This window comes from Orcinus orca, chromosome 1, assembly GCF_937001465.1.
Source record: "Orcinus orca chromosome 1, mOrcOrc1.1, whole genome shotgun sequence".
Classification (NCBI taxonomy): domain Eukaryota; kingdom Metazoa; phylum Chordata; class Mammalia; order Artiodactyla; family Delphinidae; genus Orcinus; species Orcinus orca.
In genome coordinates this window covers 177,346,288-177,372,751 of record NC_064559.1, presented here as the reverse complement: position 1 = coordinate 177,372,751, position 26,464 = coordinate 177,346,288, and the positions used below count along the sequence as shown (strand labels likewise).

The window sequence follows — 26,464 nt, the reverse complement described above, 5'->3', positions numbered from 1 at the left end:
TCCTCCCACGCAGCCAGCCGCAGGGACGGTCTCCGTGGGAACCTCTTCCTTCATCTCTGACTCCCCTTCCTTCCCTCGCTCTGCAGTTCATCCAGCCCCCAGGAAGTCTGCCCTCGGAGGTGCTGCATCTGGCGCTGCCGCCCTCCTGCAGGCCCTGGCTTCCTGCTCTGGCCTGGTACCTGCGGCAGAATCTGCTCATCTTCCTGCACTCGCCCAAGTACACAGACAGCAACAGCCGGAACCACTTCCAGGTGAGACTGCACGCACCTCTCCCCACCCGCTTGCACCAGGCCCTCCACCCACCACACACCCTTGCTGTGTAACTGTTTGCTACAGATGCCCCCTGCTAATGTACCTTTGCCCATGGACCTGTGTACACCCAGGCCCCCCTTCCCTGGCCTTTATTACCTACCTGTGTCTTCCTGTGCTTCTACGTGTAGCTGTCCCCCACTTCCCCTTGTGGGTACCCGTTCCCTGATGGCATTTGTCCATTTGCCTGGTCTTAGTGCTCGGTGGCCATTCTCTCCCCAGCATCCACTCCCACCACAGGGTGGCCTCCCCGACTTGGATATCTACTTGTACAACAAGCCTGGAGGACAAGGCACTGGGGGCAAAGGTACAGTGCAGGGCCTGGGCCCGTGGCACCACCAGGCATGGGAAAGCCTGTTCCTGTCTCGCGGCTGAGGGCCTTTCCCAGCCTTGCACCTGAGGGGGATTGGGTGGGGTGGGGCAGGGCCTAGAAGTCCCAGACCTGAGCTTTCCTGTGGATTTCTACCCAGGGGTCGCCTGCATCACTCTAGCTTTTGTGGATAAGGAGGGAGCCCCCATCTCACTGGCATCATGCCCCCCCTCTTCTCCGGGGCCCCCAGACCCACTGCAGGAGGAGGAATTTGAGCAGCTGACTCAAGTCACTCGCTGCCCAGTCGTGCCGGATAACTCTTCAGGTAGGGAAGCTTGGTCAGAGGAGGGGGTGTTCATTTAATGCTGTAGAAACCAGGGACCCACTCAAGTGGCCCCCATTCTCTCCTCCAGCTCCGAACGGGGCCCCACGGCTTCGACTGGATGTGTGGGAAAAGGGGAACATCAGTATCGTGCAGCTGGAGGAGAAGCTCCGAGCAGCAGCTCGCCAGGCCCTGGCTGATGCCATCATGGAGCTCCGGCTGCTGCCAGCTTCACTATGTACAGAGGACACGTCCCCAGGTATGCAGGGTCTGGAGAACCTCACAGGTCTAGGTGCAAACGTGAGAGTCTGGGGAGACGTCGCAGAGGCCCCATCTGAAATACACGTTCACAGTTGTCCATCACCTTCCCTGCATCAGCAAGGTGATACGCCTTGGTAGAAATGTATGCATGCTGGTCACTCACTCAGAGGGGGAATATATGGTCAGGAACTCCCTTCACACAAACACACACAGCCACGTACCTTCAGTTGCATATACTGCCATTCAGGAACAGGCAGAGTAAGTGGCACATCACTCTCTTACCAGTCTTGGGGCTAGATTGTCTGAAATGGGGATTGATGGTCAGTGACAGGAGTCTGTAATGTCTGGTCCCACAGGAAGTCTCAAGAGCGGGTCATTGGAAACCAAGAGCCCTGCAGGCGGGGCTAGCATCTTTCCCCCTGGCCCTGGCCCTGGCCCTCGCTCTGGCGAGCCTGTGACACCCCCAAGCAAAGCTGGCCGACGTAGCTTCTGGGATATGCTGGTAATGGGAGAAAGGGAGGTGGTGAAGTTGACATCTGCCTTCTTGTCTGCCTCCCGTCTCCCCTACACGCCCCTACAGGCCCCACCCCAGATCTCCTGTTGTGTAAAACTGCTCTGTGCCTTGTATAGGAGTGTGCAGAGCGTGGCAAGTTCTCACTGATACAGAGAGTGCCTCAGCTTGTTAAGTGCTTTCACTTCCACTTTTCCTGTCGGATCCTCACAGCCTGCACGATTGCAGCAGGCCTTTCACCAGTGAGGTAGCTGAGGCTCCAGAAAGTTGAGTAGCCTGTCCAAGGCTGCTTGGCCAGCCTCCAGGGCCTAAACCCGGGCCTCCAAATCCTCCAGGCTCTTGTTACCGTCCATGATGCCTCCGTCCTCCACCCCGTTCCCCTTCCCTTTAACCCCGCCTCATTCACTGCATTGTTGCCAGAGTAAAACAGAATGTGGGGACTTGGGTTCCCCGAAAACAACTGATGACATTGTCCTGGATCGGCCAGAAGACACTCGGGGCCGGAGGCGTCACAAAACAGAGAGTGTTCGGACTCCCGGTGGGACTGAGCGGGCAGCAGGCCCAGAGTCTGGAGCCCAGAGACAAAGGTGTGTGTGTGTGGTCACAGGGGATGTTGGGTGCATGTAAACACAGCCGTCTTGTATGTGGGTGCAAGGCTGTTACTCCTGCTGTGTCTTCAGACGCAGGACCACACAGCTGGAGGAGGGTGAGGCAGGCACCCTGCAGCCTGTGTTTGCTCTTGTCGCTCAGCGCTGGATGGAGTTCATGGTTCAGATGGGTGAGACCCCAGCCCCCCGCCCACCCTTAAGCTCCTGCCCTGGTCCCCATGCCACAGTCCCACCGTGACTTCTGTGTCCTGGATCCAGGATGTGCCTCGGTGTCCAGGAGCTCCACTCACATGGTGTCCCGGTTCCTGCTCCCATCTGTCCTGTCTGAGTTCACCACTCTGGTCACCTCAATGTCTGGAGACACCAGTGTCCGCATCTTTGAGCAGCATTTGTGAGTTTGGGGTCTCACGGAAGCTGAGGTAGGAGAGGTGGGGACCTGGCCCAGGAGGAGATAACCAGGGAATGGGGCCATGGACGGTCTGCTTTCTGTCCGTCCCTCCCACTAGGGCTTCTGAGCCAGAGGTCTTCAGTCCTTGTTCCCTTGGACAGCTGGGCCCAACTCCCCGCCCGGCCGCTGAGCGGCATCTGCTGCTTCTGGGAAGGAACTTCTCGCAGTGGAGGAGACCCACCCAGCAGGGTGAGGCCACGGCCCGGAGGAGGGTGGGCTCAGAGTGACTGACCCTGGAGCTGCTGACCCCGTGGGATGCAGAGTGGGATCGAGGGGGATCGGCCCCCAGACCCTCATTTTGCCCCTCCCTGACCCCGTAGCTGCCAAAGCCGTACAGCGCTTCGAGCCGGGAGGCGACGGGAGCTTGGGGCGAAATGCTCCCCGGCAGAGGTTCTTGCTGCTGGAGGTCATGGACAAGAAGGTAGACATGGGGCCAGGGGCTGGCTGGGAGGAGGGGCTCCATGATCCCACTGATGCTGAGCCCTGACTTCCAGCTGCAGCTGCTGACCTACAACTGGGCCCCAGACCTGGGGGCGGCCCTGGGCCGAGCACTGGTTCGCCTTGTGCAGTGGCAGAACGCACGCGCCCATCTCATCTTCTGCCTCCTCAGCCAGAAGCTTGGGCTCTTCCACCACTACGGCCAGTTGGACTTCCCAGTGCGTGACGAAAAGGTGCCTGCTGCTCAGGTTCCTTCCTCTCCTGAGTGGTCAGCTAAAGGAAGTAGCAGTTCGGGAACAGGAGAGGGGACAGGCTGAGGGCAGGGGCAGTGGGGAGGGAGAGTCTGAGAGAGGAGGCCACGGGGGCGGTGGGAGAGGAGGTCTGAGGGCAAAGGCCATGGACCCATTGTGAGGCTCCGTCTCTCTTAGGAGCCAAACCCATTCCTGCTGCCGACCATGGAAGCAGAGACCCTCATCCGGAGTGCAAGCCCCCCTCTGAGCCGCGAGCAGGGACGGCTGAGTGGGTCCTCTCGGGGTGGGGGCCCCCTTCCCCTGGACACATTCCCCTTCGATGAGGCCCTGAGGGATATCACGGCCGCCCGCCCCAGCTCCTCCCTCGGCCCTGTGCCCAGACCGCCCGATCCTGTCACCTACCATGGACAACAGTTCCTGGAGATCAAGATGGCAGAGCGCAGAGGTGAGGGCGCTGAGCCGGGAAGCGGGCAGGGCAATCTGTGGAGTCTGGCAGGGCCAGGGGTGGCCGCTCCTGGGGGCCGCTACTGATGCCTCCAACCCCCAGAACTGGAGCGCCAGATGAAGATGGAGAACCTGTTTGTAACGTGGCAGCAGCGCTCCGCCCCAGCCAGCATGCCCATCAGTGTGAGTGGTCAACCCGCGTCCTCTGGGAGCGTCCCATGACCCTGCCCTGGCCACCGCCCCGGTGCTCACTGCCCATTTCCCCAGGCCGGGGAGCTGGAGACCCTGAAACAGTCGTCCCGCCTGGTGCATTACTGTGCGACGGCCCTGCTCTTCGACCCCGCAGCCTGGCTGCATGGGCCCCCAGAGACCTCTGGGCCCCCGGAGGGGCAGGTGAGGCTCCAGACTCTGGATTTCTCCTGTGGGACCTCCCTTTACCCAACGGGGACCTCCGTTCCTCCACCCCTGCTAGGGTGGTTGACGGCGGGTAGAGCCTTTCTTAACCTCCACTCCCACAGCGGCGCCACCGCCCTGAGTCAGGGTCTGGGAGCCGAGAGGCCTCCGCCGGCTGCGACTCCTCGGATGGGCCTCCACCGGGCGCCCGGGAGGAGCCTTGGCTGAAGGAGCTGAGCTTGGCTTTCCTGCAGCAGTACGTGCAGTATCTGCAGAGCATGGGCTTTGTGCTGGTGCCGCTGCGGCCCCCCTCGCCCGCCCGCAGGTGAGCGCGTCTCGTCTCCCCACCCTCCTCTCCTCCTCCACAGCAGGTGAGGCCCCACACGCCCTTCCTCTTGGGTCCTATTTGGGTAATTTGGGCCTTGCGTACATGCATCTCATCAGGCCCGCACACACACGTGAGGATCTGGGACACCTACCTGCAGCCCTCATCACATTCCGTAAGCCTCACACATCTCGTGGAACTCATGCCCACGTTCGTACACAAACTGGGTACATTTTCACAGAGCTGCTTGCCCACGTGTGTCTTCTGTGCTTTCACGCTGGTGTCCACCCACACACACCAGTCCTGTACAAGCTCTTGGACCTGGGTCTTAATGATTGTTGTCCTGATCACCTCCTGACCTCTCCAGAGATTTACATAGTTCCTGGCCCAGGAAGTTCTTTTCTCACCATGGTTTTTTTTGTTTTGTTTTTTGTTTTGTTTTTTTCTCACCAAGGACCCCTGCAATGGGCCTACTCGCATCACTGTCCTCTGGCCTGTTCTTGGTCATGTTCACTCACTGGCCAGTAGTGAGAGGTCTGAGTCATGGGAGGTGTAGACAGCTCCTCTGGCAACACCTTCCATCTCCCCAGAACGCAGTGAAAACTCTGCAACCACCTTTCCCATCCTGTGTCAAGTCTCAAATTCCCATTTCTATGGCCCGTGCCCTATGCCCCTCTCAGCGTCTGAGCCTCCAGATTCTATGTTCCCAGCTCCTTCCCGGTGGCTGCATGGGAAAATGTCTGTTCGTGTTATGCTGTTGCTTTCATGTATCCAGATGTGTGAGTTTGTTTTCTCCCTCCTCTCTGCTTTCAGTTTGATACTTTTTCAGACTAGTAAATATAAATTGTACTTCCTTACTCAAGACGCCCTCTTGGCCCAGAAAGCCAATTCCAACTCCTAAGCATTTTTGTAACCAGCTCTCTACCTCCCAGGCCTCCCTCTCATTTCCAGGCCTTAGGAAGAGAGGACAGGCCTGCGCCTCTGGGACATTTCATTCAGCACCCCTCTCATTTCTCAGTGACAGACCCCAGGAGGAGCTCTCTGCTCATTGCCCTCCACAGCCAGTTCCCAGCTGTAGGGATTTCTCTGGAGTTCGCATCCTTCCCATTCAGTTATGTTCTTCCCAGAAATCAGAATTCCCTTTTAAAACCAAAGATACTAGGATTAAAAATATGTTTCTAGAGGAGAATTTAAAGTCAGGCCTTCCTTCCTCTCCAGTCTCTAACCATCACCATCACTAGTTAGATCTGGTCCCTATTTCCTTGAGGATTAAGTGGGACATTTCTTGCCAGAGGCTTTGAACCCCCAGCAGGAGTTCCAGTGGTTTATAGCTCCTGAGTATGAGTGCGTCCCACTGGCCCTTTCTGCTTTGTCCTCATTCACAGTATTTCTCTTTTCCCTTTGCCTCTGAGTTGAGAAATGAAGAACAGCAGGCCTGTGGAACACTGAAAACGCCCTTCCCGGGTCAAAAGAGAACGCCTTTTCCCTCCCAGGGGAACGTCCCTAACCAGGGCATCAAGCATCTGCTTGCGCTTTCCCCATGAAATCTTAGACAGACATCACACTCTCCCCTCCCTTGCTGTCCACAGTAAGCAGATATCTCCATCTGCTTATAGGTGTCTCCCCCCAATCACAGCAGCCTCTGCAGCTCTACCCTCACCCTCTCACTGGAAGAGAGGGGCCTGGTCTCCGCCTCCCCCTTAGAGCAGCAGCTGCTGTGGAGAGAGCCCCGCCCCACTATCGAGCCCTGGACTCCTGGCCTAGCCTTGCCACTTACCCACCCTGGGACCCCAGGCAGGTTCTTCCTTTCTCTGGGCCTGTCTCCTCTCCTGCAGAACGATTCCACGTGAAATGGGTTCTGGGTCTGATAGCCGTAACCCTTCACCCCACTGGCCTGCCTCACCCCCTTGTGCCTCTCTTCCTTTTCTGCAGCACCAGCCGGCTGCGGGCCATGGCTATCCTTGGAACAGAAGGTCGGGGCTCCTTCTCCTGCCCGAAAGCCAAGACTGAAGGGAGCCCCAAGGTAACACGTCGTCGTGTTCCTTCCCCAAGAGTGAAATCAGTGATGCCTCAGACACCAGCATCACTGAGCCTGAATTATTTGCCCAAGGCCTAAAGCGGGGGGCTCTGGGTGATGACTGAGGTCATTGATCCCAGCCTGACACCATTAAAGTCACTGACCCAGGGGACTTTTTCCCCAATGGTCCGAGGCTGGTGAGCCCCCTGCCCTTGCCCCTGAACCCGTCTTTTTCCTTTCTGCAGAGCACTGGCTCCCCCGTCACCACATACCACCTGCAGCGGGCACTGCCCGGGGGCATCATCCTCATGGAGCTGGCCTTCCAGGTGAGCAGAAGGAGCTCTACATGGGGAGAGCCAGGCCCACCTGTCTCTCGCCCTCCTGACCTCATCTTCGTCCTCTCTCCAGGGCTGTTACTTCTGTGTCAAACAGTTTGCCCTGGAATGTTCCCGAATCCCCATGGGGCAAGCTGTCAACTCCCAGGTATGTGGTGGAGACGGAGGGCCGTGAGGTCTCAGACGTAGTCAGTGCAGCCCCAGTGACCATCTGGTGCTGCAGGCGTCTGGGCCATTCCAGTGCTCTGCCTGCATCAGGCACCAGTCTTACTCTGTGGTAGTCCAGACCTGTATTCAGCCATGGTACTGGGGGCAGAAGGCAGTGCAGCACAGTGGCTGGTCTGGCCCTGTGGTCATTCTGGCACTGACCATACATGGGTAGACAGTGAGGACATTTGAGCAGAGCGGGTAATCTGACACATGGGTGGGTCAGTGCCATGGGCAGTCCTGGCCTCGTCTAGGGCTGGGGACAACCTGGCACTGTCCATATAGTCACGAACACTTAGAATGTGGACTAGAGTCCCCACCCACACAGCACAGCCCCCCACACTCAGTTGTTATTTCTGTCCCTGTCTGACTGCCTGAAGGCAGGGCTTCTGCACCCCATGAGGTTCTGAGCACTTAAGAGGGCTCAGAAAGAATGAGTCGTGACTGAGTGTGGTCAGAGACCCGAAGCCCTCCAGCCTTGAATGAGTTCGGCCCCTTCGTTGTTTGGCTTCTGCCTTCCTTGTGCCTCGAGTTGAGTTTCTGAGAGATCAGGGTCTGACTGGGTGCAGTCCATCGCCCTGCAGTACAGATGGCACAAACTCTTCCCGTATCTGGACAGCTCAGATCCAGCCCACAGGTGGTTGCCTTTGACTTGGGTGTGGATGCCTGGTCTAGTCATCACAGGATAGTGAGATCCAGGAAAGCTTGGTGACTTTAGTGCAGGAACCTACCTGGGCCAGGGCACAGAAGGGAGATTGGACAGGCAGGTACTCTTTCACACTTTGCTGTAGTATTGGCGGGAAGGACCCACCCCATTATTCTCTTGAGCTTCCTGAAGTCCTGGCTGCCCTGCCCCCTGATCTCCATCCAGTTTGGCTCTCTCTGCACCTACATATGTAATCTCTAACCTTACTTAGATTTCTAAGTTGCTTTATTATAGCTATTACTTATTTATTAACTGCTTAGTATACATGCTAAGGGAAGAGGAGAATTTTACTCCTACTGTACAGATAAGGAAACTGAGGTTCACGGAGGTTAAGTGATGTGCCCCAGGGCACACAGCTAGTTGCTGGCAGTAGTAGGGTTGCAAGCTGGGTCTCCGACTCTGAGGCTTATCCTTGGTTACTGCAGTTTATCACGCAGCTCTAAATTTATGAGGACCTTTCCTTTCTCTCCATGGTAGATGAGGAAACTGAAGCAGAGAGGTTGTGACTTACCCAAGGTCACGCAGCTACTCTGACTCCTAGGCAACTGCTGCTTCTACAGTCACTGATTTCCTTTCCTGTTAATTTTTATGCCCTGTGCCCCCAAGGCCACGGTCAGGTAGATTCTGCCATTCTAGCATCACCTATCCAACTGTTAACACACTCTCAGTAATGCTGATGTACACCAAGAGAAGCACCAGCTCTGTGTCTCTGCCCTCCTTTCTTCCTCCATCAGTGGTTCGTTCGTTCATTCATTCATTCACAGATGAATTAGAGGAGGCCAGCCCTGGACTAGCCTTGGCAGGATGTCCCAGATGAGGCTTTACAAATGAGTGGGAGTTAGCCAGCTTTGGGGACCGGGGGGAGCAGCATTCAGGCAAAGAGAATGGCAGGTACAAGAGGGTAGAGAAAATATGTGGTATGCTTCGCAAGAGCAAGTAATTTGATGAGAAGATAAAGCCGGAGGGATGGGAAGCGACCAGGAAAACCTTTCTAATAGTGAGTAATTACACACCTGGCCTACCCTGACCACCCTGTTTAAAACCACACCTGCTTTATTTACTGCTTGATTTTCCATAACCATCTACTAACGTGCTATTTACTCATTTACTCCGCCTAATGTTTATTGTCTTAGCTCCCCACTACTAGACTGTAAGCTCCTTGAGGGTAGGGGTTTGTATCCCCAGCAACTAGAACAGTACCAGGTAGGCACGTGGGAGGCACTGGACAAGTATTTGTTACATGAGTGAATCTGTGCCAGACTTGAGTGGAGACTGGGATACCGAGTAAAAAAGGTTCATGTCTCAAAATGGTCAGTTCACGTAAACAGAGTTACAACACTGCATAATGTAATGAGGAGGGCTTCTCACAGAAGCGTTTCTGGCAGAGGGGCCCACGGCGACGGGGTGAATCTTGAGCTGCGGTTTCCCAGGCAAGAGGAGGGAAGTGAGATGGGCGGGCAGCCTGCCACCGTTTCCTGACCAGGTCCCCCACCCCCTGCTCCCCAGCTGTCCATGCTGTTCACGGAGGAGTGTGACAAGGTGCGGGACCTGATGCATGTGCACTCGTTTAGCTACGACTTCCACCTGCGCCTCGTGCACCAGCACGTGCTGGGCGCCCACCTGGTGCTGCGGCATGGCTACCACCTCACCACCTTCCTGCGACACTTCCTGGCCCACCACCCTGATGGGCCCCACTTTGGCCGCAATCACATTTACCAAGGTTGGTGCCCAGGGGCAAGCCAGTGAACCCGAAAAAGAACAGGCCGCCAGGTGTCTCAAGCCAGGGCCAGGGGGACCACTTCCGGGGACCAGACCTTGTCTCTGCCTCTCCTGCCCTATATGGTCAAGTCGCCTCATGTCACCTGGACCCTGTCCCCATGTCTCTGTCTTAAGTTCTTCCCAGTCTGTTTTCATAGCAAGTTTGGTTTAATTTTCATAGCAAGCAAAGTTTAGATCCTGTGTCGTGTGTACCCTGCCCCCTGTGTGTCCTGAGCCACTTCTGTCCCATCTCCATGTCCCTCAGGAGCTCCCCAGAAAGAATCGGCCTGCCTGCCCATCAGAGCCTCAGGGATTCCCATCCTCCGGCCCCACCAGATCACTGTGTCTGTCCCAGGCTCAGTGTCTCCTGTAACTCATCCCTCAGGGACCCTGGAGCTCCCCACTCCGCTCATTGCTGCCCACCAGCTGTACAACTACGTGGCCGACCATGCCAGCTCCTACCACATGAAGCCACTGCGGATGGCCCGGCCAGGAGGCCCGGAACATAACGAGTACGCCCTGGTGTCGGCGTGGCACAGGTAAGGCGAGAAGGGATGCCTGGAGCCGGAGTCGGGGCCATCCTTGCAGTGGGCGACCCGCGTTTTCTTGGGCAGAAGGGGTGGGGTTGGCTTCATCAGAACCTCAGGCTTGACGTCTCCCCAACCCCCACCGCACAGCTCTGGCTCCTACCTGGACTCTGAGGGACTTCGTCACCAGGACGACTTCGACGTGTCTCTGCTTGTTTGTCACTGTGCCGCACCCTTTGAGGAGCAAGGAGAGGCCGAGCGGCACGTTCTGCGGTCAGCAGATCCCCTGCCTTGAACTTGCCCGTTGCCCAGCCGCTCCCTGCTGTTGCCCTGTGTCTCTCCTGCTGTGACCATCACACTCCCGCCCCTCCCCACCCTAGGCTGCAGTTCTTCGTGGTGCTCACTAGCCAACGAGAGCTCTTCCCCAGACTCACTGCTGACCTGCGCCGGTTCCGGAAGCCGCCCAGACTGCCCCCTGAGCCAGAGGCTCCTGGGAGCTCAGCCGGTAGCCCTGGGGAGGCCTCAGGGGATGGTCTGGCCCCTGGACCGGCTCCCCTCTTCCCCCCACTTGCTGCAGAGGTGGGCGTGGCACGGGCACGGCTGGCTCAGCTGGTAAGGCTGGCTGGAGGGCACTGCCGTCGGGACACCCTTTGGAAGCGCCTCTTCTTGCTGGAACCACCAGGACCTGATCGGCTGCGACTAGGGGGGCGCCTGGCCCTGGCCGAGCTGGAGGAGCTCCTAGAAGCCGTCCATGCCAAATCCATTGGGGACATCGACCCCCAGCTGGTAAGCAGCTGTGGGTTCCAGAAGGGGCTGGGATGGATGCTAGGAATTCCACTGGCAGCCAGGGTACAGGTTGCAGGGGTCTCAGAGGTGGTTCTGGAACAGCAGATCCATGCCTGTGGACCTTCCCCTAGGACTGCTTCCTGTCTATGACGGTCTCCTGGTACCAGAGCCTGATCAAGGTTCTCCTAAGCCGCTTTCCCCAGAGCTGTCGCCATTTCCAGAGCCCAGACTTGGGAACTCAGTACCTGGTAAGTCTCTTTGACCTTCCTCTGAAAGGGGAGACACAGCAGAAATCCTCATCAGAGAGGTGACAGGGTCCCCCTCAAAGAACCCCAGTCTGACTAAACAGGGAGGCTGAGATGGAGTGACCACACCGGTAGATGGATGTAAAACCCTTCAAGCACCAAAGCCACAGCATGTGATTCACTGAGAATAACCTAGAGCTGTGCCCTCAGGGCTCACAAAAAGCACAAACGTTGGCTAGCGATCCTGGGGGCCAAGCTCTGGAACCTTGTGAGTGGTTGCTCTTGGAGGTTCCAGTCCCAGAAAGGACCTCCTGGGCTTTCAGGCCTTTTTACCAAAGTGTGGTCCTCACACCAGTAGCGTCAGCATCACCTGGGAGCTGACCAAAGTGCAGACTCTCAGACCCCACCCCAGACCTGCTGGCTCAGAACCTGCCTTTCAGCCAGATCCGCAGGTGATTGGTACGCACAGTAGAGGTTGACAGGTTCCTGGGAAGGACAGGTAGAGAGAGCTATGGCAGTGGGCACAAGCCTGGGGATTGAGAGCCTAAAGGATGGCCCCAACGAGAGCAGCGATCAGGAGAGGAGACATTCAAGAGAAGATTTCAAAAGAAAAGGTGCTTGGTCTGTGGTAAGGGGTCCTGCGACATAGTGCTTGTGGGGAAGACTAGTTTCAAGGTGTGACAGAGCATCACCCAGAGAAGCCAAGGTTAGTTAGGGTAAGGCTGCGGTGGTGCAGGTGGGTGTGAGCAGATGGGGATGCTTCTGTGGGTGGCGGGAACACTGAAGCAGGAGTGGGTTTGGGGGAAGGGTGAAGAATTGAATCTGAGGCCCAGGAGGACCTTCGAGGACCACAGTCTAGAAGGTATATGGGCATCGGGGATTGGAGCTCAGGAGAGAGATGTAGGCAGCACTTACACAAACAGGTGGTGACTGAAGTTGGGCATAGAAGAAACTGCCCAGGGAGAGATCACAAAGCTGAGCGCCAGGGACAGGCATCAGGGAGGCCAGAGACACGAAACCCAGGAGGAAGGGAGGGCTCACGTCAAGGGGAGAGAACCCTCCTTTAATGATGGGCTTCAGTGTGTGAGCTTGTGCAGGGCCTTCCAGTCAAGTACCACTCGCTCATCCTGGTGAGGCTGGACAGGCTAACCAGGGGCCAGTGAGGACGAGGACTGAGGTTGGGCTTGGAGGAGGTCCTGGGTGACCGTACAGTGTAGGTGGGGTCAGGTGTGGTGATGGAAGCGGGCCTTCCTCAGAATGGTCCCACTTTCAGGATGCCTTCAAGGAGGGTCTGTGCCTCACTCCGCATCTCATTTTGTCTTTTGCTGCAGGTTGTGCTGAATCAGAAGTTCACTGACTGTTTCGTGCTAGTGTTTCTGGATTCCCACTTGGGAAAGACGGTGAGAACGGGAGGGGGCGGTGAGGGGCTTTGTGTCAGCCTAGTAGGAGGCTGTACCCCAAATGCTCCATCCCAGAGCCTGCTGAGGCTGGGGAGCCCTGCTCCCTGGGCTCAGCCTGCCCTCCTCTCACCACCCCCGCCCCGTGTTCCCCACAGTCTCTGACAGTGGTTTTCCGAGAGCCCTTCCCAGTACAGCCCCAGGACAGCGAGAGCCCCCCTGCCCAGCTGGTCTCTACTTACCACCACCTGGAGTCCGTCATCAACACAGCCTGCTTCACCCTCTGGACCCGCCTCCTCTGAGGGATGGACCACTGAATGTCCTCGAATTATGGCTCTGTAGGATTGCCCACTTGCAGCAGGACTGGACACTGAGGGATGCCAGTCGTTGTGTGAATGTGTCTTGGGGACCTGGTAGCAGGAGCTGCCCTCCCTAAACACTCACTGCCACTGACCAGCCCAGGGATCCAGAAGGTCCGGTCACCTCCCTGAGGTGTCCATGCCATCTCAGGTCCCTGGGCCCTTCCAGAAGGAGACTGCTCCTCCCTGCTCACTTGGTGGAGTCTGGGAATTCTTCACATCAGGTGGCACATAGACCCCTTAGAGTTCCTCTGCCTGAATCCTGCCTCCGAGTCTTGGCTTGCGGTCAGCCACCCGCCTCCCCCACCCCCATCTTGAGCCCTGTGGTCTTCACTGCCCACGGGGACATCATTGCTGGACAATTGCCACTAAGACACCTGGGTTCCAATCCCAGCTCTGCCTTTGAAGCATCTGTGACCACGGGTGAGTCCCTTTGCTCTCGGACCCTTGGTTTCTCATCTGTACGTGAGGTGGTGAGCTCAAAAGCTCTCCCATCTCCACAGCAACACTGGCACAGACTGGAGGACTTGAACGTGAGCTGTATGTCCCTTCTCTGCAGGAAGGAAGTGACCCAAAGAAACTGAAAAGTTAGGCACTGTGTGTCCCTCCCCCTCCCCCTCCAATAACATACACACATGGAAACCTTCAGCAGATTGTCTTTAATTCAGAGGAGACTCGGGATGTGCAGCTCACCATCCCAGAGGTGTGTGGCTGGAGCGCAGGACCTCACTGGCCAGCCTGTGGGCGGCCCCGCTTATCCCAGTACGAACGTAGCCAACTCAAGCCCTCTACCGTGTCTCCTGAGGGGAGAGGGACCCGAGGCATCTCAACCCACGAGGAGGAAAACAGCCCCTGCCCGACACCTGTCCCTCCAGAGCCCCCTCCCCAGGGCCAGGCCTGGAGCTCTGCCCACCCTCACCTCGAGGCTGGTACTCGCAGCCCACAAAGCCTTTGTAGCCTTCATCTTCCAGCAGTTGGAACAGATAGGGGAAGTTCAGCTCTCCAGGGCTGCCGGGTTCCCCTCGGCCTGGGACCTGTGCCACCTGCACGTGCCCTGGGAGCAGATGTGGGCAGATGGGGGGGGGTAGAAAGAGTGGGAGGACAGAGGAAGCATCATGGCAGACTAGGAAGGAGCCAAGAAAGGGGCCCTCACCAACGAGGGGCAGGAACTCCCGGATGTTCCCCGTCAGGTTCCCGTCCATGATCTGCCAGTGGAATATGTCCTGGGGCAGAGATTCCGAGTCACAGACCCTGCAGGCCACACCATTCTGCCTGGATTTGGAGAACACAGGCCCATGGGCCCTCTGAGAAGCACTCCCTCTCTCCCACTTACCATCTGTAACTGGAGGTTGGGTCTTCCAACTTTCTCTAAGATGGCTGCCGCTGGGAGAGAAACCGGGGAGGAGGCCATGAGACTCAAGGAGGGCGCCAAGAATCAAGGGACAGGAGGAGACAGGGCTGGGGTCCTACCCTGCTGGGGCGTATCCAGGAAGTACCGGGGGTCCGTGATGCGGGTGTTGATGGGCTCCAGCAGCCCCATAAGGTTCTCCTAGCACCAGGCAGGATCCGTGAGTAGAGCTCTCCCTGAGGTCTGTACCCCCTCAATCACCGATCAAGCCCATCACCAATCCCTCCGGCCTGGACCGGGGCCCAGCCTCTGTGCCTCACTGCTCTCCCCACTGTGCATCCCCTCCACACACACACACATTCATGAAGCATGTGTGTCTGTATGTGTTTTCACCGTCTCACCTGAGCCAGAACCCCAGCTGCATGCCTCAGGTTCTCCAGAAAAACTGTGTCCATTTCACCCCTGACTGCTGCTCGATCAGCCCCCTGGGGCACTCGGCCAGCCATCAGGTGAATCCTGTGGGGAAAATGGGCCTGGACGGGGCTGTGGAGTCCACCCTCGAAGCGCGAGCTTTCACTCCGTTGCTCCCTGGGTGCACCTCTTCCAGCTGCTCTCCGATCATGCCGGATTCCCATCTCCCCAGGTCTCTCACTTAGCCCCTCCTGTACTTCCAAATTCTCCTTTTCCGTGCCCCTTCTCCTCATGCCTACAAACGTGATTCTCACCTTTAAAAAATTAGTTTGACCCTTACCCTTCTCAGGAATTCCACACTGCTTGTCACTCCTCCTTGCATCTGTTTCTTAGCTTCCCATCTGTTTTCTGCACACACACTCCTCCACCCCCTTAATAACTCCTTGTGGCCAGTTCCTTCTCAGCCTGGTTGCTCTGTGCAGGATTTGACATTTATGAGATCAGCCCCACTTTGAGTCCCCCTCACTTCACCACCTGATCCTTTTCAGCCACCTCCAAAGCAGACAGGTTACATTTACAACTTTTAATTTAACTTTTAAGCCCCTCTTGCCTTTGGTCCCTGCATCCTTGACGGGAATGCTCCTTACCTCAAGCAAGTGCCCACTAGAGACCCACTACTTACTACCTGTAAGCTTTCTCTGATCCCAGACAGAGTTACTGCCTACCTGCTCCCACAGCCTCCTTGAACTGACCTGTCCTCAAACGGATCACTCCGTTTGTTTACTGTGCTATCTATCTCCCAGGTCAGACTAAGCTCCCAGCACGGGATCCCAGCATGAGTTGAGCAAGAAAGAGTTGCAAACAGAGAGTGACACACAACAGATGAAATACAGGAGGCAATTTACAAGGGGCCCGGACGGAAGGGGCGAAGAAGGGCCAGTGAGATGGACCTCTGAGCCTCTCAAGCCCCAGCGGCCTGTTCTCTCGTGGGTCATGGGGGCGGGGGATTGGAGAGAGGAGGATACCTGGGACAGCCCAGAGCCTTGGCGTACAGCACAGCCTGCTCCAGCCCATCTCGGAAGGCCGCCTGCCTCCCGGGAACGGCCCCCAGCCCCATCTCCCCTTTCTCTCGGTCTCCTGCGGAGAGAATGGGCCTCAATTCCCGGCTCGCTCTCCCGGCTTGCCCCGCCCAGGCCCGGGCCCCCACGGCGCACCCGGGGGCGTGTTGATCAGCACGAGCTGTAGCCCCACTTCCTGCGCCGTGCGCGCCAGCGCCTCCGGCGGCTCCCCGTACGGCCAGCCGACCTCGGCCGCCTCGAAACCCGAACTGCCCGCGGCCCGGAGCCGTGCGGCGAGGCTGGGGAGCTCGGGGAACAACCACGACACGTTGGCCGAGAAGCGCAGCGGAGCCATGGCCGGCCGGGAGCGCGCGTGGGGCAGAATCTGCGCAGCCGGAAGGCAGCAGCCGCGGGCGGGGCCGGGGAGGGGAAGGGACTGAGGGCCCGAGCGGGGGGCGGGGCGGGGCGGGCGCCGAGGCGGCGGAGGAGCCCGGCCCCGCCGGGCGGGGGCGCGCTGTCGCCGCGAACTGGGTGCCGGCTCTCTCCGGCTGGGAAAGCCGTGCGTCGTAAAAACCAGGGACTGGCCAGAAAAGTGCACTTTCCCTGACGGGAGAGGGCGGCGCGCGGAGGAGGTGCGGACCCAATTAACGTGAAGGAGCGTGGACGCTAACAAACGCTTCGTGTTTTTCCTTCATTATAACCAGAGTACCTGTTCATTATGGAACATTTAAAAGTGTGTGCCGCACCACTCACCCGTTAACTTTCCAGTACAGAGCAAAAACTAAACACGTGCAGTCTTTTCTTAGAAAACCCTGATCATAGTGTATATGCGATTTTATGGCATATTATTTCGTGAGCATTTCCCGTGAAAACCTTGAATTAGCTGCTCACTGTTCCGCACCGGGACATCCCAGAATCTGTTGATGGTCATTAGGGATTTCAACGTGTGTGTGCGCGTGCGCTATAAAAGCACTTTAATGCACTTCTTAGTCCCATCTCTGAATCGTTTTCTGAGGTTTCTTTTGTAGGAACAAAGTACGAAGTCCTTTATAAGGAAAACTGCCCCCACCCCTGGACTCCGCACTGAGCGGCTATGGGCGGGCTGTCCCCTCTCAGCCCCGGCTGATTGGACCACGGAAAGACATCTGATCCAAGGGCAGCCAATCCATAGAATAGCCCAAGACCCTTGATTTGTCCAATTTGGAAAGATAGTCTGACCAATCAGGCTCCCTCTTGGAGAGTTCAAACAAGGAAATACTGAGAGCCAAACGGGAGGTGGGTTTGCCGGAAGATGACTGTGGCTGTAGAAACTAAATAAGCAGGAGTCAGGTGGTAAAGAAAAGCTAGAGCAGAGGGGGTGGGAAACTGAGCACTATGAATAGGGGTAGCACGTTGAGATGCCGCTGCTGCAGAGTTCTCAGGACTGGCCAAACCCACGGCAGCTCCCAGGTCTACGCTTCCCAAGGCCAGGATGTTTAGACTTTCCCGGGTTTCTGTGTCTGTAGCCTCTTAATGTTTCTTCAGATCATTCAAATGAATTTATCAATATTTCAGCCACACTAAACCAACTGAATGGGCAGATTCCAAGTTGGGTGAAAAAATAGGAGCATGCTTAAGTTCTTGACGACTGTGCTAAATGGCTTTTCAAAAATATTGTCAGTTTACACTTGGACAATACATTCATAGACGTCATCTTGATCTGCTTCCTGTACTAGCTTTGACAAAAAGCAGCTTGAAGTGCAACACCAGGAGCACCCAGCGTCCACTGTCTTCCTGTCACTGCTCTCTGGCATCCCAAGTCAGGCTCACCCAGGCACCTGGGGTCCAGGCTCAGCTCAGAGTGAATGCAAGTGCCTGGCAGGTACTGTTTCTTCAGCTCTGCCTCCAAGCACGGATTGCCACCAGCTATGACTGATCACCTGATTTCTTGCCCCCCTGCAGTTGGCAGTATACTTGGAAATCAGACTCCTCCTGGAACGTGTTTCTTGGGTACTGTCCAATCAGGATGTGACCTCACTAAGTTTAACAATCCCAACTTCAATCCCAACTTCAGCGTGTTTATGATCATTGTTGGCAATACAGAATAACATCTAAGGTAAGTAATTCCTTATTAACACTTCACTGTAAATCTGAGTATGCAAATTCTATTTAAGACTTTCAAAGCACCACCATCTGCTGGGGTCTGTACCAGAAACAAAATTCGTCCAGCCTCCAATGGTTCCACTCCTTTTTCGCTTGTATTCCCTGTAGGGCAGCAGAGATGATGTATAAACTAGATGTGCGTGACTCGCTTTTCCCCTTAATTCCCTTATAACCACCTTTACATAATGTATCAAAATATATACAAGAGAGGTACAATGCCCATGACAATTATTTTCTTTAGTCACCATTTGTCTATATCTTAACCCACTTTGCAACAGAAGCATTACACGAAGTTATTACAAATCTTGATTCTTTGCATTTAACTTTTAATCAAAGAACTTGTACAGGTATGATGATCAGTTAAGATAACAACAGCTTGTAAATAGTTACATGGATAATGGCTGACACTTGCACGTAGAGTTCAGATTCGCATTTGACCACTGGATTGCACTTGCCAGTGTCTTAAAAAATATTACAACTAATATGTGAAATGCAAATCAAAACCTCAGTGAAATTTCATTTTATACTTTCCAGATTGGAGGAAAAAAAAAAAAACACCTTAAAAGTCAGACAATAGCAAGTATTGGAAGGGATCTGGAACAACTGCAACATTTATTCACTGCTGATAGGAGTATAAATCACTACAACCACTTTGGAAAATAATTTGGCATTATTTCTTAAAACTGAACGTTCATATACCTTTGATCCAGCGGTTCCTTGCCCAGGTTTATCTCCTGGAGAACCGTGTGCACGAGTGTACCAGGAAATGATTCATTGATGTTCATAGCACCACTATTTATGTAGCAAAAATAAGGAATTAACTCAAATGTCCATTGATAAATGTATAGATGTGTTGTTGTATAGTCCTACAGTGTTGTTTATAAAAGTGAAGAAAAAGCTGGTGACTCAAATGGTAAACTTGAGTTTGCTCTTGGATTAGAGTAATATATGAAGAGCTTAGTGACGTTTGGGTCGAATGGAAAGCATCAGTATGGACACATCGAATGGATAAATCTCAGAAACATAATCGTAAGTGAAAGAAGCAAATCTTTCACTTACGATTGAAATATATACAAATATATACAAATATATACAAATATATACAAATATATACAAATATATACAAATCACAGAGAAATCATATAAGTATGATTCCATTTACATGAAGTCAAAAGCAGGGGAAACCAAACAATATCTTGTGTAGGGCTACAAACATCTGTGGTAAAACTATAAAGAAGAGCAAGTGATAATGACCACAAAATTCAAGATGATAGTGACCTCTGGAGTGGGAGGGAAGGGAGTGGCATTGGAGACTTCGAGAGTAATGGCTGTCCCCTTTCTCCGGTGTGGTGTGATCACACATCTTTGTTTTATCACTACTCTTTATATCTTACATATATTTTATAAATATCATTTTGTATCTGTTTCATATTTAATAAGAACAAAATTTTAAAACTTTCTGTATGCATTATTACCACCTGTTAGCACATTTTCTATTAACATCCTCATTGTAGTATCATGAGAATCTCAAGGTTTTTCTACAGACTCAGCTTGTTTGTATTAGACTAGAATTACTACATTTTGGATTCAATGTGTCACTGCTCAAGCTAGTGGTCTTTGATTGTATTACCTGCTCAGAACCTGTGCTAGGCAGCCTGTGAAATGGTCCCCAGTGATCTCCACATTCTGGTCTCCATGCCCCCTCTGCTTGAATATGGGCTGGACCTCGAGATTCACTTCAAACAAATAGAATACAGCAAAGCTGGTCCAATGTCACCTCAGAGATTAGGTTACAAAAAGGCTTTGGCTTGTGTCTTGGGTGCCCTCTCTCACTCTTTCACTCACTTGCTCTGAGGAAAACTAGCTGCCGTATTGTGAGCTGCCCTATGGAAAGAGCTATGTCAAGGGGCTGATGCAGCCTGTGAATGAGCTTGGAAGCAGGTCTGCTCCCACTGAGCCTTAAGATGACTGTGATCCTGACTAGCACCTTGACTGCAGCCTCATGACGGATAAGGATTGAGTCAGAGACATCCACCTAAGGCACGCCCAGATTTCTGGCCTACAGAAAGTCTTTGATAGTAAACATTTGTCATTTTAAGCCACTGAGTTGTGGGGTAATTTGTTAGCAGCAATAGATATCTAGTAGAGGTTCCCTTTCTTCTTCTGGGAACTGTTCCCTTGTTTGGGGGAATTATCACTTTCACCACTTCTTCATCTTAAGTGTGAATAGGTGCTGTCATCTTCTTATAAGATCCTCTCTTCCCAGCCACAGTGGTTGGTCAGTGAGTGGGCACCTGACCGAAGCTGGACCAACCAGAGTACCTGTTATAGACATTGTAGGTTGCCTACCCCACATCTGTTGCCTCTTTTCTCCTTCTTAATAGAACCATAGCTCATGGGGACATTCAGGCAGAGAGAATAGAAATGATGTACAGAGAGACGTGGCAAGAAAAACCGAGAGAGGCGTTGTATTCGCTTGGAACATCTGTAAGGAAATCAATCAAGCTAGCCTTCCTGCTTCATCTTAATTCTTTCCAAAAAAGAGATGTCTCAGAACTAACTTGCTTTTCCCATCCCAAGACCAAACATTGTGCACATTTCAAAAAACACATGGTGCTTTTGGTAAGAAGCAATTTGAAGACCTGGACCCTGGGCGCTTGGGCTATGTATTTATATCATTTCATGAATTTATATCATTTCATATAGCTGGTAGTGGTGAACTGGATGACTGATAGCAACTTAGGGATCTCAGTGTCTCTGAGGGAATCTTTATCTTTCAAAGTCATGAGTTTATGCTGATGATTTTTATTTCACCCGATCTTCATTAAGCTTTTTCCTACCTTGCTCTAATACAAGAGCATCTTCATTTCTATTTTAACTTTCTTATTTGAGCTCCCAGTCTTTTGATCACTTTTATACAGCATGTTCAAATCAGGCTCCATATATCATGTTATATATTTTCACATCCAACCATGTGTTCAGAATCCAGTGTCACTCTATTATTTGTTTGAACCATTGAGTCTGCATTTCTAAGGCTTCAGAATTTAAGTTTCCCCCTTTACTCAATTTTACCAGTAATAGTCCATATCACACAGATTCATGATAGCTTGTAACTGTGTCAAAAAGGAAACTAAACCTTTGGTAAAGTTTTTCTTTCATAGGTTTCTACCGTATCCAAGTATGTCATAGGGGAATATCCATGATACATCTATTATACATTAGGACTCGATAACTAAAATTTCAGCACATTTACACAGAATCATTTCACACACACAGTACATTGAATAATAACATCATTATACAAAACAGCATTGAATCACTTTACAAAATTTGTGCTTGCATGAGCGATCATTATATTCTTGGAAGAATATAATAATATTTGCTGTTCCATGTTATACATCCTTATCTTTAAAAGGAGGCTCCTATAACTGGCCCTTATCTTTAGTTTCTATTCTATTACTGGGTGGCTGGATTGCATCCAGAAACTCTTCTTGTGCCGTTCCCCTACATATGCATGTTGTTAGGAACACATGAAGGCTCTTGGCCATATTATTTAATAGAGTGTTAGCTAATTACATTCCCATCTACATGCAATCTTTAAACTTAAATACAACCAGTGAATGTATGACTCAAAGAGTACAAGTGTGGATAGTCAGAAAGGTTTTTTTTTCATGTTTAGAATTTTGAAAAATCTCAATAACCCTAACTACAGAATCTTATTCTTCCCTTGTTTAATTTTTACACTCATGAATTCTACCCATGGTATTAGGTATAAATTTTTTGCAACTTGTTTTTTTTTTCCACTTAGCATTATACATAGGAGGTCTTATAGGATGTCTTTCCTTTGTGGGGGGGAATATATATATATATATATGTGTATATATATATATATAAACTCAATCTATCTTACTGTTCTCCCTTTCTTTGGCCATTCTTTTAACTGCATTTTATTCCAGAATATGAAAGTGGTTTTTTTTGCAGTACGCAGGCCTCTCGCCGCTGTGGCCTCTCCCGTTGCAGAGCAGAGGCTCCGGATGCGCAGGCTCAGCGGCCACGGCTCACGGGCCTAGCTGCTCCGCGGCATGTGGGGTCTTCCAGGACTGGGGCACGAACCCGTGTTCCCTGCATCAGCAGGCAGACTCTCAACCACTGCGCCGCCAGGAAAGCCCCAGAATATGAAAATTTTATCCTTCCCCTATTGATGGACAAAAAGATTGCTTCCAATTTATCAGTATTACGATAAACATCCTTGTACATGCCTTTCTGTGTGTGGATACAAATATGAATATTTCTCCAGTATATATCTCTGAAAGTGGACTTGCTTGGCCAAAGGATATGCACGTTTAAAGTTCTAATTCACTGCCAAATTGCCCTTCAAAACGCTTTATCAGTTTACATTCGTACTGACAGCTTATGAGCGCCTGTTTCCCTGCATCTTCATCAAGGCTGGATTCTTGCCAATCTGAAGCGGGGGAAAAAAACATTTAAAAAAATCAAATCGTTCATTATGACTGAAGTTGAACATCTTTCCAGATGTTTATTTGCCATTAGCATTCCCTCTTCTGTGAATTGCTTATCTGAAGACTTTGTCCATTCTTCAGTAGGATTCTTAATGTTTTAATTAAACAGTTTGTAGATGTTCTTTATAGAAATTCTGGATATTAAGTCTTTGGCTGTTTTTTGCTTACCTTTGACTATATTTAAAGTATCATTTGCTGTACAGAGTGTTGGAGGAGTGCCACCTTTCTACCAGGCTTCGCGTTCCCGTTTGGAAGGAGGTCTGCCCTCTATAGATGTCTCTGGGCGCCTGCCCCGCCTTCTCGGTCTTTCCCAGGGGAAGGAGAGTGACTCCTTTGTAAGAAAGGAGGCGCCAAACTGCTCAGCTCAGTCCCATCCTCCCTTCTCTCTGTAAAAAAGCACACTCCCTACCCTACCCCCCTCTGCCATAAGTTTTACAGGAATAAACCCTCACAGGGCTGACCTCAGGGGTGAAATATTAGCAACCTGCTTGACTAGCAGACATAAGCCATATTGTCCAGTGTCAGTTGTAGTGGTAATAAAGGTAATATTTGTATCTCCATCTGCCGTACTCCCCTGCCTATCTCTTAATAGGTTCTTGTATCACTGAGTCCAAACAGAAAACAGATGGCACACTCAAATTAGGATAATTCAGAAGATTGAATAAAGGGACTATATGAAGGCGTGGGCAGGTGTAGGGGAGATACAAGGGATAGTGCAGCAACCTAGGGCTGGGAACAGCAGAGCTGTTACTCCTCCTAAGCCTGAAAGGGTGAAGGGGATGGGGGCATGGGGACTGAAATCCGGGAGGAGAAAGTCGTGCAGAGATAACTGTCCTACGAGGAACCGAAGCCCTCAGTTGCAGGACACGGCAACCTGAGGCAGCCTGTAGGGAGGAAACCTGAGAAATAAATACCCTACCTGACTCTCCTTCTGCCCTGTAATCTCCTGCTGGGCCTCCCCACTAGATAAACCAACCAGAGCCCAAGGACAAGGGAGCCCATTGATGGAGCCAACATCAGTCCCTCTGTTTGGGCAGAAAGCAAGGAGGAAAACAGAATGAGGGACAAACAGGAACTATCTGGCAGGGCTCTCCTCTTTCCTCCCTCAGTATGCCCTCTCATTCTTCATCTGGGTGAAAAATTCGCATCCCCATCAGCGGGACGCACAAAATCCCACTGACTACCATTTTATCAAGAGGCGATCTCAATCCAGAAAAACCTCTCTGGAAACCTAAAGCTTTACTACTACTAGTGTTCTTCAAATAAGGAATCAGGTTAAAGTGAGGAGGTGTGGTAGGCAGAATCCGGAGATAGTCTCCCCAGATTCCTGCTCCCGGGTGTACACACCTGGAGTGTGTTTTCTCTGTTTTTCAATCAAATACTAGTCTAGATACTGCTATGAAGGGATTTTGCAGATGCAGTTAAGGTCCCAAATCATTTATGAAAGGGAGACTAAGCTGGGTGAGCCTGACCTAGTCAGGAGAGCCCTTAAAAGGCCCAGGGCTCTTCCTGGTGAAAGAGATTTGAAGTTAATGCGTGAGAAGTTGTCCATTGGTGGCTTTGGAGATGGAGAAGGAATATGGGTGGCCTCTAGGAGCTGAGAGTAGCCCCTGGCTGACAGCCAGCAGGGATAAGGAAGCCTCAATCCTTTGGCCATGGGGAGCTGAATTCTGCCACAACGAAGTGAGCCTGAAAGAGGACCCTGAGCCCCAGATGGGAATGCAGCCCAACACCTTGATTTCAGCCTTTTGAAACTTTGAGCAGAGAACCCAGCCATACATGCCGCACCTGGACTTTTTTTTTTGGCCGTGCCACGTGGCTTGCAGGGTCTCAGTTCCCCCACCAGTGATTGAACCCGGGCCATGGTGGTGAAAGCCCAGAATCCTAATCAGTAGGCCACCAGGGAACTCCCTGCTCCTGGACTTCTGCCCTACAGAGCTGTGAGCTAGTAAATGGGTGTTGTTTTAGGCTGCTGAATTTGTGATAATTCGTCAGATAGCAGTAGAAACCCATATGGGAGCAAACAGTAAAGAAACATAGACACAGCTGTTACGGTCTGCATTTTTGGAGCTGGTAATAGGGCCTAAATTGGTAATCACAGCTGTCTTCTTCCAGCACTCAAAGCAAGTTCCCTTTGCCCTTTCCAGCACCGCAGCCGGATGAGTTTCTTTACCTGGTGGAATGACACAAGCCTTCTTTGCTGTAGGATCCAAGTCTTTGATGGTCTTGACAGTATTGGGTTGTCAGTTTCCACCGACCAGAACTTCAGAGCAAGAGAAGAATTAGAGTTGCCCTAAACCAAGTCCTTCTCATCCCCACTGTGTAGCAGCAACACAGCTTTCCCTGGTGATCAGGATGAGCCACGTCAGCCAAGCTAGAGAACCTCTCCTCTGACTGCTCAGTGGCATGTGGAGCCTAAAATGAACAGGGGAAATCTCAGCTTCTAGTTCACTGGAACCATGACCATGTTTCCCGGCGGAAGAATTTACTGCTGTGGACACTAGAAGCTTCAGATCCACCAAGCCTTTGGTTGCAAGGATGGAAAACAAAAAAGTCTTCTAGTGAATGATTAGGTGAAACAGTGAGAGGGACCACTCCCAGAGCCCTTTGTTCTCTGGCCACGAATCCTGCCATGGGGGAGATGGCACCAAAAACTGACCTCCGGTTTAGAACATATACTGCTGGAGGGGTGTTTTCTTCCCTCTGGCACTGTAACCGAGTGCTTAGTGATCCACCTCCTGTTCTCTCTGGCTGTTTCATACTAGGTGATCAGCCACGTGATAATATCAGTGAATTTCATGGGCATGAGCCTGTTGCCACACTTGTTTTGTTTTTATTTTTTAATTTAATTTATTTTTATACAGCGCATTGTGATTAGCCATCCACTTTATACACTTTATACATGTCAGTCCCAATCTCCCAATTCATCACACCACCACCACCACCACCCACCGCTTTCCCCCCCTTGGTGTCCATACATGTGTTCTCTACATCTGTGTCTCTATTTCTGCCCTGCAAACCAGTTCATCTGTACCATTTTTCTAGGTTCCACATATATGCGTTAATATACGATATTTGTTTTTCGCTTTCTGACTTACTTCACTCTGTATGACAGTCTCTAGATCCATCCACATCTCTACAAATGACCCAGTTTTGTTCCATTTTATGGCTGAGTAATATTCCATTGTATATATGTTCCACATCTTCTTTATCCATTCGTCTGTTGCTGGGCATGTAGGTTGCTTCCATGACCTGGCTGTTGTAAATAGTGCTGCAATGAACATTGGGGTGCATGTGTCTTTTTGAATTATAGTTCTCTCTGGGTATATGCCCAGTAGTGGGATTACTGGGTTGTATGGTAGTTCTATTTTTAGTTTTCAAGGAACCTCCATACTGTTCTCCATAGTGGCTGTATCAATTTACATTCCCAACAACAGTGCAAGAGTGTTCCCTTTACTCCACACCCTCTCCAGCATTTGTTGTTTGTAGATTTTCTGATGATGCCCATTCTAACTGGTGTGAGGTGATACCTCATTGTAGTTTTGATTTGCATTTCTCTAATAATTAGTGATGTTGAGCAGCTTTTCATGTGCTTCTTGGCCATCTGTATGTTTTCTTTGGAGAAATGTCTATTTACGTCTTCTGCCCGTTTTTAGATTGGGTTGTTTGTTTTTGTAATATTGAGCTGCATGAGCTGTTTATATATTTTGGAGATCAATCCTTTGTCCGTTGATTCCTTTGCAACTATTTTCTCCCATTCTGAGGATTGTCTTTTCGTTTTGTTTATGGTTTCATTTGCTGTGCAAAAACTTAAGTTTCATTAGGTCCCATTTGTTTATTTTTGTTTTTATTTCCATTACTCTAGGAGGTGGATCAAAAAAGATCTTGCTGTGATTTATGTCAAAGAGTGTTATTCCTATGTTGTCCTCTAAGAGTTTTATAGTGTCCAGTCTTAGATTTAGGTCTCTAATCCATTTTGAGTTCATTTTTGTGTATGGTGTTAGGGAGTGTTCTAATTTCATTCCTTT

The 26,464-nt window shown here is 51.8% G+C and overlaps 2 protein-coding genes across 14 annotated transcripts in view; one reads left to right on the top strand and one right to left on the bottom strand.

Moving 5' to 3' along the window:
- The window catches only part of SZT2 (SZT2 subunit of KICSTOR complex), a 227,496-nt gene that overhangs the window by 37,554 nt on the left and 163,478 nt on the right, over window positions 1–26,464 (top strand). For 5 of the 6 annotated variants that reach the window (XM_033421925.2, XM_012531903.3, XM_033421924.2 and 2 more), the window contains 25 exons: window positions 87–251; window positions 532–616; window positions 780–944; window positions 1,033–1,200; window positions 1,559–1,704; window positions 2,134–2,300; window positions 2,394–2,491; window positions 2,580–2,712; window positions 2,828–2,958; window positions 3,090–3,190; window positions 3,264–3,440; window positions 3,636–3,903; window positions 4,006–4,085; window positions 4,170–4,295; window positions 4,421–4,620; window positions 6,553–6,643; window positions 6,883–6,963; window positions 7,046–7,120; window positions 9,392–9,605; window positions 10,029–10,182; window positions 10,321–10,443; window positions 10,551–10,956; window positions 11,088–11,204; window positions 12,533–12,601; window positions 12,757–12,964. In XM_033421925.2, the coding sequence (XP_033277816.1) occupies window positions 87–251; window positions 532–616; window positions 780–944; window positions 1,033–1,200; window positions 1,559–1,704; window positions 2,134–2,300; window positions 2,394–2,491; window positions 2,580–2,712; window positions 2,828–2,958; window positions 3,090–3,190; window positions 3,264–3,440; window positions 3,636–3,903; window positions 4,006–4,085; window positions 4,170–4,295; window positions 4,421–4,620; window positions 6,553–6,643; window positions 6,883–6,963; window positions 7,046–7,120; window positions 9,392–9,605; window positions 10,029–10,182; window positions 10,321–10,443; window positions 10,551–10,956; window positions 11,088–11,204; window positions 12,533–12,601; window positions 12,757–12,900 (3,684 nt within the window). In that variant the 3' untranslated portion in view covers window positions 12,901–12,964. Of the gene's footprint in view, window positions 1–86; window positions 252–531; window positions 617–779; window positions 945–1,032; window positions 1,201–1,558; window positions 1,705–2,133; window positions 2,301–2,393; window positions 2,492–2,579; window positions 2,713–2,827; window positions 2,959–3,089; window positions 3,191–3,263; window positions 3,441–3,635; window positions 3,904–4,005; window positions 4,086–4,169; window positions 4,296–4,420; window positions 4,621–6,552; window positions 6,644–6,882; window positions 6,964–7,045; window positions 7,121–9,391; window positions 9,606–10,028; window positions 10,183–10,320; window positions 10,444–10,550; window positions 10,957–11,087; window positions 11,205–12,532; window positions 12,602–12,756; window positions 12,965–26,464 lie in introns of those variants that run through there. The other variant, XM_049693960.1, reaches the window with a different exon arrangement.
- HYI (hydroxypyruvate isomerase (putative)) lies at window positions 13,598–16,175 on the bottom strand. Of its 8 annotated transcripts, none has more exons than XM_033421932.2 (8): window positions 15,931–16,174; window positions 15,742–15,853; window positions 14,707–14,821; window positions 14,454–14,506; window positions 14,291–14,340; window positions 14,111–14,180; window positions 13,877–14,011; window positions 13,598–13,757 (listed from the first exon to the last, which is right to left on the bottom strand). In XM_033421932.2, exons 1-7 carry the CDS (start codon window positions 16,127–16,129, stop codon window positions 13,918–13,920), a joined length of 693 nt encoding a protein of 230 aa, XP_033277823.2. In that variant the 5' UTR covers window positions 16,130–16,174; the 3' UTR covers window positions 13,598–13,757; window positions 13,877–13,917. The 8 variants fall into 8 exon arrangements, with proteins under 8 accessions (XP_033277823.2, XP_049550052.1, XP_004266384.2 ...); XM_049694095.1 differs by having other exon boundaries at window positions 14,454–14,546; window positions 14,712–14,821; XM_004266336.4 differs by having other exon boundaries at window positions 14,428–14,506; window positions 15,931–16,172.